We start from the raw sequence: 14436 nt of genomic DNA on the forward strand, positions 1-14436 counted from the left end.
CTTCCATATTTTGTCTTATGCCTGGTTCACACTACACGATTTTTGCCCTGATTTTCGCTCGGCGACTGGTCGGCGCTAGATTTGCCGGCTCGGGAGCAACTCGGCGTTCGCTCGGCGATCGAAACTCTGCTCGCAATCGCTAAGTGTGAACTACTCAACAACTCGATCCGAGCGCTCGGCGACCGAAGAGAGATTTCTAGGATGTCAGAAATCTGAATCTGAGTTGCCCGACTGGCAATGAGTGCTATGTTGAACAGCCAATGAGAACGTAAGATACGGTGTGAGGAAAAACGCAGGAGAGGAGTGTAAAAAGGTGGGACAGGGGCATAATATAGTTTATATCAGAATACATCGGCACACACACAAGTTTTATACAGCATTTCTGATGCTGTGACCTTATTGTTCTCTATAAAACATAACACCAACATTGCATTGCAAAAATATTTATTAACCTCCAACTCACTAGAGAACAATCCATGCTGTTCACGTTGCCAAATCCACTCAGATTCATTTATTTTTCCTCTTTGATTTTACGCTGCACATCAGCGCACACACTTTGATCGCTCGCTCCTTGTTGACGTGTATTTATGGACGTGGTATCATTAAACCCCTCGTCACTTCTCACATTTGTTTTTGTGACAAAACGTACTTTGGGAGACCAGAGAAGCTCACCTGCGATTCCAGTTGGTGATAGATGGTGTAGTGTGAAACCCCCTATCGCCGATCGGTTGTGTAGTGTGAAATACACACCGACTTGAAAGACTCCCGATTACAAGAGATCCAGTCGTGTAGTGTGAACTGTACAGCGACCTGATGACTTAGAAAGTCATGTAGTGTGAACTTGGCATTATTGTGCCATATAGGCACATGTTGCTTTGGATGGCATCTAATGCCCAAGCATCATATCTACACAAGCAGCCCCATGTCATGATGCTTCCTCCTCCATATTTCACCTTTTTCAGCAATTCTTTTGTCATTTGCACTTGAGATGAGATGATTGTTCTTATCTGCTCAAATTTTGGAGTGACTGTTGGCTTCTCTATTACTCCTGTAGTCATTAGTCTTAGAATAAGTCATGAAATCTTGTTTGGTGAACATGTCAGGGGTGTTCTTCAAAAGTAAGAAAGAACTTTACATCATGCTTGGGATTCTTGACAACCTGTAAGCTTATGGTTGCATAAAGCTTGCATGAATGTAGACATGGTGTAGGCATGGTGACTCAGTGGGTAGCACTGTCGCCTCACAGCAAGGTCCTGTGTTCGATCCCCAGCATGTTTGCATGTTCTCCCCATGTCTGCGTGGGTTTCCTTCAGGTGTTCCGGTTTCCTCCCACAGTCCAAAGACGTGCAAGTGAGGTGAATTGGAGATACAAAATTATCCATGACTGTGTTCGACATTAAAACTTGTAAACTGATTAACCTTGTGTAACAAAGTGTGTAAAACATGACATTAAAATCCTAATAAATAATAATAATAATAATAATCGTCATCCAGACTTGTTTTAGGTGGTTCTTGGATTGCTTCTGATAATCCAGACACATTTCTATTCTGCACTAGGTGAATTTGTGTTCTCTATCCAGTATTGGAACTGAAATGAGTGCAATATAACCATTATGTGGTATTAAGAGGCCTCTTGGATGAAAAAGAATAGCTACAAATTTATTCTAATACAGGGGCATCTCGTTCCTTAGGGCGATCGGGCGACGCACCACCAAAGGACGAAAGAGAAGAAATTTTTCTATCATAGCTGTGACTGTTCTGGAGTCTGTCTTGCCTCTGAATATCGTAGTCCGATCAGCGTCGAGTTGTGTTCCGTACAGTACCGCCCCTTTCAGGGCGACTTCAGTGTTACTGAAAATCGCCCCGGATTGCTCTCATAGACTCTCATGTTAAGGCTCTTTTTTTTCGAACTGCAGGCGCTGCAATGCATTCTGAATGGGTTCCGGGAGGGCTCGCACTTACGTGCTTGCGTCACACGTAACCTGGTGTCGCCATTACCTCAGTTCAGAGCAACTTAAGAATTAGGGCCACCCAGACCAAATTTAAACATCAAGTATCTACAAAGAGGGGGGGGGGGGGGGATCATATAAGTTACACGTAAATTACAAGTAAGTAATATAATTTTTAAATTGTGAATTGTGATTGCACTTATTGTATCTCCCCAATTGTTTAATTGTACTTCTTTATTCATTGCACATCAGCCCCGATGCCAATCTTTAATCTTTATACACCTAAAATAAAATGCTATCTGATGAAGACTGAATTAAATTGTTAGTGTGAAGCTTTACTTAATTTTATGATTAATGGTAAAGCTGGTCTCTCTCCATGTTCAAAGTTATTTGTGAGGGCAAACTGATTTAAGATGTTAATTATTTAAGCTTTAATTTACCAACAATTCCCCCCCCCCCCCTTCCCCGAGAGAGATTTGGCAGGAGCCGCCACTGGTCTAATATATGATATTTTGACTGCACTTGTACCTCACAATTTAGTATTAGAGGGTTTGGTGGTTGTTCTGCAGTTGCATTGTTGCATCGTATTATCTTTACCCTTTAAGCAGAGAGAGAGAGAGAGCGAGAGAGAGAGAGAGAGAGAGAGAGAGAGAGAGACTCCACATCTGAGCCAGAGCAAGTGATGCACAACACGTTTGGCTCCGCTAATAGGAGGAGAAAAAGCGCTCTGCTGTTTCATCTCAGCGGAACTTCCAGCCATCCTGAGAAAACACACATCAGAAACAGAGCTGCACGTGGAATTATTCTCGATTATTCTTTTAAAACATAAAAGACTTCTCTTTGAAGTATCAATAATCGTTTGATCTGCAACTGATCAGTAGATTCAGTACGTCATAAAGATCAAGAGTTGTATAAATTCCATAGCAACGTACATCAGTCATACAGAGCGGCGTGACAGCAGGGCGTCCGGAGGACCGGGGAGCGTGTGTGGGAACAAAATAAACCCCAAAACAAAACACTGACCAGCAAACAAGCAGAAGTGACAAGAAGAGGACAAGACAAAGTGTTTCTGTGTGGGATATTTCTGTTCCAACTCCTGACCGCGCACCACAGTTTCTGACTCTGTTCCACCGCTGCTTGGCTGTGTTCGGTCCCGGAGCTGATGGGCTACAGAGCGGATGGCGTGCTACTACCTGGTGATCAGCTCCACGCACCTCAGCAACGGCCACCTCCGGAGCATCAAGGGAGTTTTCCGGGGACCGCTGTGTACCAGCGGCGGAGCAGAATCTCCGGTAACGTTCAGCTGTCACATTACACGCGGACTGCTGGTTTGATTCAGAATGTGACTAACAGCACCGTACACACATGTGGTAACTCTTCAGGTCTTGTATGTTGTAGGTATGAAAGGGTCTTAGGGAGGCAAACCGTTTCATTGCTATGTTCTGCAATGTCCTAAAGTCTGGATACATTGGAAATATCACTAACTATATCTAACTAATGTTTACTAAAATACACACACATACATGTTGCATCACAAATAGTGGAAAAGACATGGAAGATGTTATTATATTATATAACATTCTAATGAAATAAAATGTGGTTGAAAATATACATTTTGCCTGTGTGTCCAGACTTTAGGGACACCCTGTGTTATGATCGAGTGACACCTGGTACCTTATCTGTTTCATTTAAAGTCTATACCTCAGGCAAAGTGTTACCTCATTTGATTATTGATCATTTGAAGTTCATAAGGCACCTACATAACATCTTCACGACAGCCTTCGTAGTCATTTATAGAGTTTTTTTCGGGGGGCACGGTGGCTCAGTGGGTAGCACTGTCGCCTCACAGCAAGAAGGTCCTGGGTTTGATAGCCCGGTGGAGCTTTCCAGGTCCTTTCAGTGTGGAGGTTGCATGTTCTCCCCGTGTCTGCATGGGTTTCCTCCGGGAGCTCCGGTCTCCTCTCACAGTCCAAAGACATTCAGGTGAGGTGAATTGGAGATGCAAAATTGTTCATGACTGTGTTTGACATATCACTTGTGAAGTGATGAATCTTGTGTAATGAATGTAACCAAAGTGTGTAAAACATGACGTTAAATCCTAAAAAAGATATAAATATAGGTTTGTTTTAAACATGACAGCCATCAGATACAACATCTAAATAAACTGAGATGCTCTTAAGTTGCTGTTAATTCTAGGCTGACTTACTTAGAACCCTGTAACTGTAAAATCAAATTGCCAAAATTACTCAATTTGACATTATTATTTACTATACATTCTTCTAAAAAGTCGTAATGATGTAATTATGAGAAAATTGTGGAAAAAAAAGACATATATAACAATCAAAATGTTATTAACCTCAATTAGCCCTGAAAATGTAATCTCAACATTTATGTAGCTTCCTGACAGTTGGTATGAAGAGCTTATAAAGCTGTAGCATATCTCTATAAACTGTCCCTTTAAAGTGCTGCCTGTATATATGCTGTGGATTGTTTGCTTTGAGTACATTTATCAGCATTCAAACTTGAAAAATAAATGAATTCAAATTTTATTTATGAATTCCTTTGTGCTAAGGATACCCTTCATTATAAAAGTTAAAGAAAGTTAAAGAAAGGCTTTGCCAATTCTCAGGAATATTTAAGTTTGTTTGTTTGTTTGTTTGTTTATTAGGATTTAACATCATGTTTTTACACTTTGGTTACATTCATGACAGATACGGTAGTTACTCATCACACAAGGTTAATAAGTTCACACAAGGTTATATCGAACACAGTCATGGACAATTTAGTGTCTCCAATTCACCTCACTTGCACGTCTTTGGACTGTGGGAGGAAACCTGAGCACCCGGAGGAAACCCACGCGGACACAGGAAGAACATGCAAACTCCACACAGAAAGGACCCAGACCGCCTCACCTGGGGATCGAACCCAGGTCCTTCTTGCTGTGAGGCGACAGTGCTACCCACTTAGCCACCGTGCCGCCCGAATATTTAAGTAAACCAACAGTGCTAACAATGGAAATATATATTTTTACAAACTACTACACTGTATAGAGAGTGTGTGGATTTAGGAATTTGAAACCATCAAGCCACTCACTAAGGATATTTTAAACCACAGAATGATTTGCTTTGAGTGGCAATTAAAATCTCATTTAAATAGCATTTCATGTAGTTTCAAGGGTGGTGTGTTTGACCTGTCATGTCAGACATGTATATTTAATACATCTGTGTCTTTACTGGTATGCAGGTAACCCACAGATCAACTTCACAAATCAATAGGCTAATTACACTTAAGCTGTATTTAAGTAATAGCTAAACTTACACCTTCATTTAAGATTACATTCTTCAAGTCAAGTCTAATTTAGAATGATAAATTAATATTTTGGAATTCGTAGGGTCACTCACAGCAGCACAAAACACCATGCATTTGTTTCCAGTAATGACTTTATACGGCACCTTTTTAGCTTTTACTTAAAAACGTATCTAAAGGAACATTTATCAAGAACTTTTAAAAGGTCAGACGTGTCAAACAGTAAACCTGCTGTTCCACAGCTATTCAAAACTCTGAATTCTTGCTGATCCTGCATGTTTGTTTGGTAGAGCTGTTTTTTTTCCCTTTCTGCTGCAACGTATTATGAGTTATCATACCATCATACAGTACTTCATACAATACTATTGAGCCAATATAGATAAGAGGCTAGCTGTGTAGAGTCAGAGTCATTTAGAATCACAGGAGCTAAACTGCTTATTGCTTATCATTTATGGCCAAATATTTGGGTGTAAAACATGTGACACAGAGTGTGACTTAAAATACTGTTTTATTCCCTGACTCAGCATGACTTTTTAATCCCTGGTGGGAAATTCAGAAATGATATACATACAATGCCAAATTACATGAAAATGATATAACTCATTAATAAAGCATACAAACATATAATTTGCATTACTTGCTTAGTAAAATACTGTAACATGAGGTTTAAGAATCATAATTAGAACTATGCAGGTGCAATATTCATGCCTCGATTGATGAAGTAGGTACTAGATTGAAGTAGGTGGCTAAATGGTGTTTCAACATGCTGTTTCTGGCTACCTTAAAATCTAAGATGCCTATTGATTTTATAGACTACCAGCATGTTGGAGATGAATTCAGATCCTAACCATGTAGTGATTTATGTGATTTAAGTAATAAGACTTCACTGTAGCTGTCTGGCAGCAGGTGTAAGAATCTGAGTACTGTAGTGGTGTGTTCATGTCTCTGTGTTGTAAGAATCCGAGTTCTATAGTGGTGTAGTGGTTCTCTGAGCTGTAGCTGCATGATAGAGTTTACATTAAGATTAGTTGGGAAACCATTAGCATAATCTAGCTTGCTGGTAATTCATGCATGAATGGGGTTTTATAAGACTGCAGACACGAATGCATTGAATTTAGCTCAAATGCCATATAAAAAATAAATGCATGAAAATGAGATATGTATTGAGTGTGAAGTGTATGTTTTCCTCTGTATTGATGAAACCATTAGCTGGCTAGTTTTATGCAGCAGACTCAGAGAGTGGAAACAGTTATAAAGCTATAATGGTAAAGGAAATGCATTTAGGCATTTAGCAAAACAGTGTGAGAGTTTTCTGAGGGATGTTCTCATTAAACAGCATTCTTACCATCTGATGCAATAAAAGGGTTTTAATGCAGTATATATTTTATTATAATAGAAAAGTTTACACTGACTGAGAGTATGCAGGCGTCTGTTCAAGAGCTTGTTGGACATATTATTCCATGGTCATTAATATGGATAGGTTTATACAAGACGCCACCCTTTATTTGTTGTGAATCTGTGCCCATTAATAAATCATTGTCTTGCTTGACACTGGTCTTGCTTTGTGCACAGGAACAGGAACGAGCTTCATCACACTGTGGCTATAATGTTCTAAATTTATCAAATATAATACTATTTACACAGCACTGACCATTAAGTGTGGTTTATATGTCTGAACTCAAAAATTAGGAAAGGTGCCATATGCATAAAAAGTGTGTATATGTTAAAAAGAGCACTGAGCACTGAACACCATACCAGTCGTGAGGTGATTTTGCTGGTTGTGTATGCAGTTTCAAGTCCTTCAGTCTCATATTTAAGATGCCGAAAACTATAATCAATACAACTGTAGTATAGAAAAAAGGAAGGAAGGAAGACAAATGGAAACATGAAATACTACTCGTGCTGTCTTAAAGAGCGACTACCTAAAACAAATGACTAACTGTAAAGAGGTTGAACAGGTTATGAGGTTCATGACAGGGCACTCACAGTGCGTGCCAGGGTCGTAGCTCCAACAACCTCAGGTCTATAATGTGCCATTTAGCCCTGTGCTCTCTAACTAATCAGGGCCACTGTTAAAATGTTATGTGTATTTAAAAACAGCAGTAAAACCCCAATTTAAGATGCACCAATCCCACACTAAGAATAGGGAAAGATACTGGCCTGATCAGTGGAGGATCAAACTGATATTGACATACTTTCAATCTGATATAGAGCTATATTTCATCCTGCAAACATGGACCATATTAACTTATGCAACACAGATCTTTCACATAAGCAAAGGACACTGTGACATTCATGTTTGTCTATCTTGGCAATAGCAGCAATACCAGTCAACTCAGCTCCATTTTTTCACCCACACTAGGCGAGTGCATATATGCAAATTAGCCTTGTGTATGGAGAGACACACCCTGATCCGCACTCTTTCCCCACCTCTGTGCAGGCGGCATCAATCAGCCAGCAGAGGTCGTAGTTGCATCAGTTACGAGGAGTCCCTATCCGGCTTAATACCCCACCCCTATATGAACAACAGGCCAATCGAGCCAAGCTGAGATTCGATAAGATGTATTCGGGATCCCAGCTCCGGTGTGCTAGCATGTGTTTTTACAGCTGCGCCACCTGAGCGGCGGACCAGTGCATCTTTAACTTGGAACTGTAATGACTGTGTTTTGAAGAAAATAAGGGGCAGTGCATTCTTAACTCAGAGCTGTGATATCGGTTTTGTGTTAGAAATGGACAAATAGGATCAGTGCATCTCAGACTAAGAGCTGTGATGGGAATATTACACAGAACACAGACAAATGGGCCATGTGTATACAAAACTCAGAGCCCTGTGGTTCTTGGATTTTGTCTAACCAATCAGACAGCTTTTTTTTTTTTTGCACTAAGAAATACATTTCATTAAATTAAATAAATTATTTATTACATTATAAATTAAAGAATAAAATTAATCATTAACTACAAACTTGCAAGCCAATCATTTATTTTTGAAATTTTAGTAATTATAAGATTTGTCCACATACTTTTGACCATGTAGTACTTATAAGAGCTAAACAAACCCCTTTGTACCCATTTACCCAAATAAACCCACATAACAGCCTCTCATTCTTAATAGTCTTTTGAATGTTTTCCCATTACTGAGCATGTTATTCAGGTCTCACCCCAGTAGATATCTTTATGTGCACCAAATGATTCAGACCGTGCAAATTGTGTGCACGTCTCAGTGCAGGGGGCGTGTTTGTTCATGGCTGGTATGGATATCTGTATTAGTCCCACAGGACAGGCAGTTCTAGCTGGTTGAATGGGGCGTACTTGGCCTGTATTCTGACAGGTTTGATGGGTAATATAATATAGGAACAGCTGTTGTGAAGTATGGGTTTGGCGCATCCCAAACGGGGTTGTCATGTTCTCTTTGGCTTACACCTACACACACACAGTATGGACAGATTCCACCCTCTCACTTCTTCATGGGGTGAACATTTGTCACTCACTCACACCTTGTTGAAAATTATAGCAGCCAAGGGCTAAGGGAGTGGGTAGCACTGTCGCCTCACAGAGAGAAAGTCCTTTCTGTGTGGAGTTTGCATGTTCTCACCATGTTTGTTTCCTCCAGGAGCTCTAGTTTCGTCCCCCAGTCAAAATACATGTAGGTAAACTGCTCGTTACGATGCTTGACATTGAACATGAACCTGTCCTGTCATGAATGGAACCAAAGTGCAAAACATGACATCCTAATAATCCTAAAATCTTAATAATCAAACAAACAACCATGTGGCACCGACAGTACCCACCAACACCTATACACAGGTACTGTATTTCCACAAGTGAGCAACAGAGGGCACACACGACCACTCAGATGTTTCAGGTCCGATAACTAGCTTTGCCCCATCCACCTGAATTCGGTCACCCTCCCTTTATGAGTCCGGCCGGTTCAATCCGCTCACATTGTACTAATTGACATGAATTGATGAAGCTGCTCCTGGTTTCCCGTAAGTGTTTCAGCAATGATGAAGCTGGCACTATGCTGAGATCACCAGTTTTGTGATGGCGCTTGCTATGCCGCGGCACTAATCGAGAGTAGCAGGCAGCATTTAATATTCCGCTCTAGGTCGCAGCCGTCCTCTGAGGTTGCCTGTCTAAAACTCTTTGTGCCAAGGCCCTGATGCTAACGTGCCGTGTGAATGGGAATCGCACAGCGAGGCTAATGAATCATTCTGTCCTTTCGGAGAGACCCGCACACCCTTTCATAAAAGCAGAGTACACGGTCCCTGTTTTGCTTTACATGTCGCCGTTCCTTTTACAAGCCCGTCTCGCTTTAATCTTAGAGGAAAGGAAAAAAAGACAATGTGGTTTTCATGGCTTTTAAAGAAAGTGGACACCAGTAATTGCCCTTACTTATGCTAATTAGGCACTTAGATAGAACTGAAGAAAAACATAGAGGACACAGTGAGAGAGAGAGAGAGAGAGAGAGAGTTTAGCTAGTTGGTGGAATTACAAGGTTTTTCTTTTTCTTTTTTCAAACAGCGCTGTCAAACAACGAGAAAACAATATTATAGTATTTGCTAATGGCATCAAAATGATGCCAAAGGACCCAATTGTCCCCCAATTTTTCTCCCAATCTACTCATATCCATACCTCTATTGCATTACGCTTCCTCTCTACTGATGTTGACCTCCACCCTGGTTGAGGAGAGCCGAGACTGACACACGCCCCCTCAGAAACCTGTGCAGTAGCCGACTGCAACTTTTCACCTGCATGAAGCGAGTTCATATGTGGATCAGCTTTATGTACGGAGAGAAACACCCTGATCACATTATCCCCTGACTCTGTGCAGGCGCCGTCTATCAGCCAGCAGAGGTCATAATTGCATCAGTTATGAGGAATCCCCTCCGACACCCTCCCTAAACAACAAGCCAATTGTTGTTCACATAGGATGGCAGAGCTGAGTTTCGAACCAACGAATTTGAAATCTCAGCTCTGGTGTGCTAGTGTGTTTTGCCTCTGTGCCACCTGAGCGCCTCAACTTGCATTTTTTAGATGCAGAGATGAACTGTTTACTGACAAGGGTTTTCCGAGGTATATCTGAGCTCGTCTGGTTATATTTATTATAGAAGCATTTTGGTGCTTAATGAAGTGCTGTTTGAGTAAAAGTAATAGCTAGCAGTGTCAGAAATAAAATGCTTACTATAACATCTTGGACATAGCCAATAAAAGGGTTATAGTCAGTATTTTTTTTAAATTTATTTCTGAACCTGGTGCATGTCCAACTCCTATTAATGTAATGACTTTTGCTGATCTAGCACCAATAAGTGGCCTCAGTGAACAACCTGCCAAAGATCTGATGGCAAAGCAAAGCTGACTGAACAAACCTTCTTTGGAGGATTGGTGTCAGACAGTAAGATCAAGGTCGGATGCCTAAAACTTAGAGGTTTAAAGAAGAAGTCTTGCCCATTACACAGAGATTTTTCTGAATTCTTAGAATTTTAATAATGTTATGGACTGTGGATGGCAAAATCTCAATTCCTTGCAATCGTTCAGTTTTTAAACTCTTGGACTACTTAGTTATACAGTCTTATAATGACTGTGCCCCAATTTTTTAAAATGTGTGACACGCTTAAAATTAGCAATTAGTGTGTTTTGGAACTGGATTTGTACTACGGTGTATATGCACCCCATAAATAAGCAAGTGAAGACAGAGCAACAGCACTGCATATTAATCTCATCTAGCATGACTGTTTATACATTAGTGATTAAAGGCATTACAGTCAGAAGTGGAAAAGACAGGCTTAGATGCTTCTTAATCTCAGATGAGGGGCTTTAAGTGCACCTGAACAAAAAAAAAAGTAAGTTGGAATAATTAACAGTAGCGTAAATACACTGATGAATTTTAAAGTGGATTCAGATCTCTGGTCATGAATATGTTGGTCAGTAGTAGCTCAGCACTTAAGGTACTGGACTAAAACATTTTAATTCTGTCAATTCTGCTTGTTTTATCCTCAAAACTGCCAGGTTGCCACAATTGGGCCCTTACCTGGAGCCTCTACTTCCTGCATACCTGTCAAGTTTTGGATTTAAAAATAAGGGAAATTTTTCGCCGCGCGCTTCGAGCCGTCCCACCAGCCCAACCGAGGTTCAGTATCCCTTACATTTTAAGACAGGTTTGCAAGAAATCTAAAATAACCACCTGTGAACCACTTACAAACTACAATTAGATGATCAGAATCTGATAGGCCTACCTTTGTTGACACTGAAATGCTGTGGACATTCCTACATATGTAATTCTTATAATACAGCCTAAATGAAAACACAAAAGGGAATTGAAGCACATTTATTTATTTTACATATTTTCAGCATATATACACATTGCTTGTCTTAAAGTGAAACACATTTTATTTTCTTCTCCTCTTTAGAAAGGTAAATTCGATGTCCCATTTCTCTAGATATTTACATGCAGTCTTTACTTTTTTGGCAGGAATGCCCTCTCTCTCCTTGCATCCATCTCTCCCTGTTCCAGGTTTGTTCCCGCTGTCCGCACTAACCTCGCGAGAACTGCCACTTGCAGCAGCCTGGGTGGCAGTTCTCGCGAGGTTAGTGACATTTCAGTTTGGAGAGGCACAGGAATGTTTTTTAAAATTATAATATAGTACGGGAAATTTACGGGAAAATACTAATACCGGAGGACGGCGGGAAAGAGGGGTAAAATACAGTAGTTTCCCAGCCAAAACGGGAGACTTGACAGGTATGACTTCCGGGATCCCCTATTACTACCTCATATGCAGATACTCTCATTTGCACAATGTCTATATGTAAATGAAGCATGGCACCTTGCACACTTCTTCAGTGGACTGATTGTATATTTGTATATACTGCTTTATCGTACTTCCTAACCACTTGTGTGTGTGTATATTATATCATTCCTATTAAGCAAAAGCCTCATTTTTACTATATTGCAGTTGGTCAAAATTTTAAGTCACTTTGGAGTGTAGCGTCCACTACATGTGTAAATAAGTGTAATTGTAAAGATTTACTCATTTGGGTTGGATCTGACAGAATCATGCCACACCTTTTATATCCCATCAACTCAAGCCTAGATCCCAGATTTATGTGAGCACTATACATTGCATTACCAACAAAATTTGGGAACTCCTCCTAATTCATTGAGTTCAGATGTTTCAGCTGCAATAACCATGATAACTGAATAAAATCAATTATATAAAACAATTTATATGCTTCCAATTTTGTGGCCACTGTTTGGGAAAAAAAAAACCCTTCCAGTTCCAGCATAAATCTGTTTAGACAACTTTGGTATGGACTCGCACAGAGCCCTGATCACACCTCAACTGAACATCGTTGAAATTAATTGATCGTGGACAGGCCTTCTAGTCCAACATTACTGCCTGAACTTCCCACAGACACACTGCAAAATATTATGAAAAGCCTGACCAGGAGTTGCAAGGGCATCAGATTTTTAAATGGGATGTTGAACAAGCTCATAGACAGGTGTCTACATACTTATGGCCATATGGTGTAAATGAGACTTTATACTCAGTAATGAGCTTTGATTTGCCACTGGGATCTAGTAGCTAGCTGGCTAAAAATGTTACCTCGTGCCACTCACTCACTCAGTGTTGGCATGGCACCGCAGTTTATCACATTGATGCGATTTGAGCATATCTGCAGGCGGCAAGGGTACCAGTGTCAGAAATAAAAATGCTTACTATAACATCTTGGACATACCCAGTAAATTCTTGGGGATGTGTGCATAAATAAAAAGGGTTATAGTCTGTATTTTATTTCTGAGCCTGGTGCATGTCCAAATCCTATCAATTTGATGAACTGTGATGATCTGGCACCAATAAGAGGCCTGAATAAACAACCTGCCAAAGATCAGATAGCAAAGCAAAGCTGACTGAGCAAACCTGGTGTCCCTGGTGCCTAAAGCTTAGAGGTATGAAGAAGTTATTTCACGTCATCTAGAATGTATTATTTATTTAGTTATTTAATTATGATTTTAATGTCATGTTTTACACATTTTGGTTACAGTTCAGGTTTTTTAATATTAAACAATTTTGTATCTCTAATTCACCTCACTTGCACGTCTTTGGACTGTGGGAGGAAACCGGAGCTCCTGGAGGAAACCGACACAGACACAGGGAGAACATGCAAACTCCACACAGAAAGAACCAAGTCCACCAGCAATCAAACCCAGGACCTTCTTGCTGTGAGGTGACAGTGCTACCTGCCGAGCCGCCGTGACGCCCTGACAGCGTCTAGAACAAGCACGTGTGCTTATGAAACCGGATCATGATGGATAATTTTGCTATATTAGGTTGCTTTGAAAAAAGTGCACAAAGTTAGCCGGTCAGGTGGCGCAGCGGTAAAATACACTCACACACCAGAGCTGGGATTTTGAATACATCGTATCGAATCTGGGCTGAGCAGCTATATGAACATTGTTTGGTTGTTGTTCATCCAGGGAGGGAGCCGTATAGGGACCTCATAACTGAGTGAATTACGACCTCTGCTGGCTGATTGATAGAGTCTGCACACAGTCGAGGAATAATGCTGATCAGGTTGTGGCTCTCCGTGCACAAGGCTGGTCTGCATATGAACTCGCCTCGTGCAGGTGAAAAGATGCAGTCGGCTACTGCACACATTTCGGAGGGAGCGTGTGTCAGTTCGCTCTCCTCAATCAGGACGGGGGTCAGCACCAGTAGTGAGGAAGCATAACACGAATGGGTAAAAATTGGACACGCTAAAAATCGGGAGATAAAGGGAGAAAATGCATTTAAAAAAGTGCACAAAGTTGTTTTTTATTTAAGGTCTGGATCACAACCAACGTTTAGATCACCCAAAAGGTGTCTGACAGGGTTGAGTTCTACATTTCTGACTACTTAAAGACAAAACAGTGAGACAGTGTACAGTATATGGTGAATAAAAAGGGCAGAATCAGATCAGATTCTAATGATGCTGATTGTATTAGTGTCTCTAAAACTATAGGGCAGTTGTGGTCTAGCGGTTAAGGTACTGGACTAGTAATCAAAAGGTCACTGGTTCCAGCCCCGGCACTGTCAGGTTGCCACTGTTGGACTCTTGAGCAAGGCCCTTAACCTTCAATTGCTTAGACAACATACTGTCACAGTACTGTAAGTCACTGTGGATAAAAGCGTCTGCTAAATGCTGA

General features: G+C 40.7%; 1 protein-coding gene across 1 annotated transcript in view; it reads left to right on the forward strand.

Annotated features, from left to right (window-relative positions):
• Window positions 1–2886: 2886 nt before the first annotated feature.
• Window positions 2887–14436, forward strand: part of LOC134300769 (zinc finger protein 804B) — a 71033-nt gene continuing 59483 nt past the window's right edge. The window contains exon 1 of the mRNA XM_062985190.1: window positions 2887–3241. Within this exon, the coding sequence (XP_062841260.1) occupies window positions 3128–3241 (114 nt within the window). The 5' untranslated portion in view covers window positions 2887–3127. The remainder of the gene's footprint in view (window positions 3242–14436) is intronic.

This window comes from Trichomycterus rosablanca, chromosome 23 (assembly GCF_030014385.1).
Source record: "Trichomycterus rosablanca isolate fTriRos1 chromosome 23, fTriRos1.hap1, whole genome shotgun sequence".
Taxonomy (NCBI): domain Eukaryota; kingdom Metazoa; phylum Chordata; class Actinopteri; order Siluriformes; family Trichomycteridae; genus Trichomycterus; species Trichomycterus rosablanca.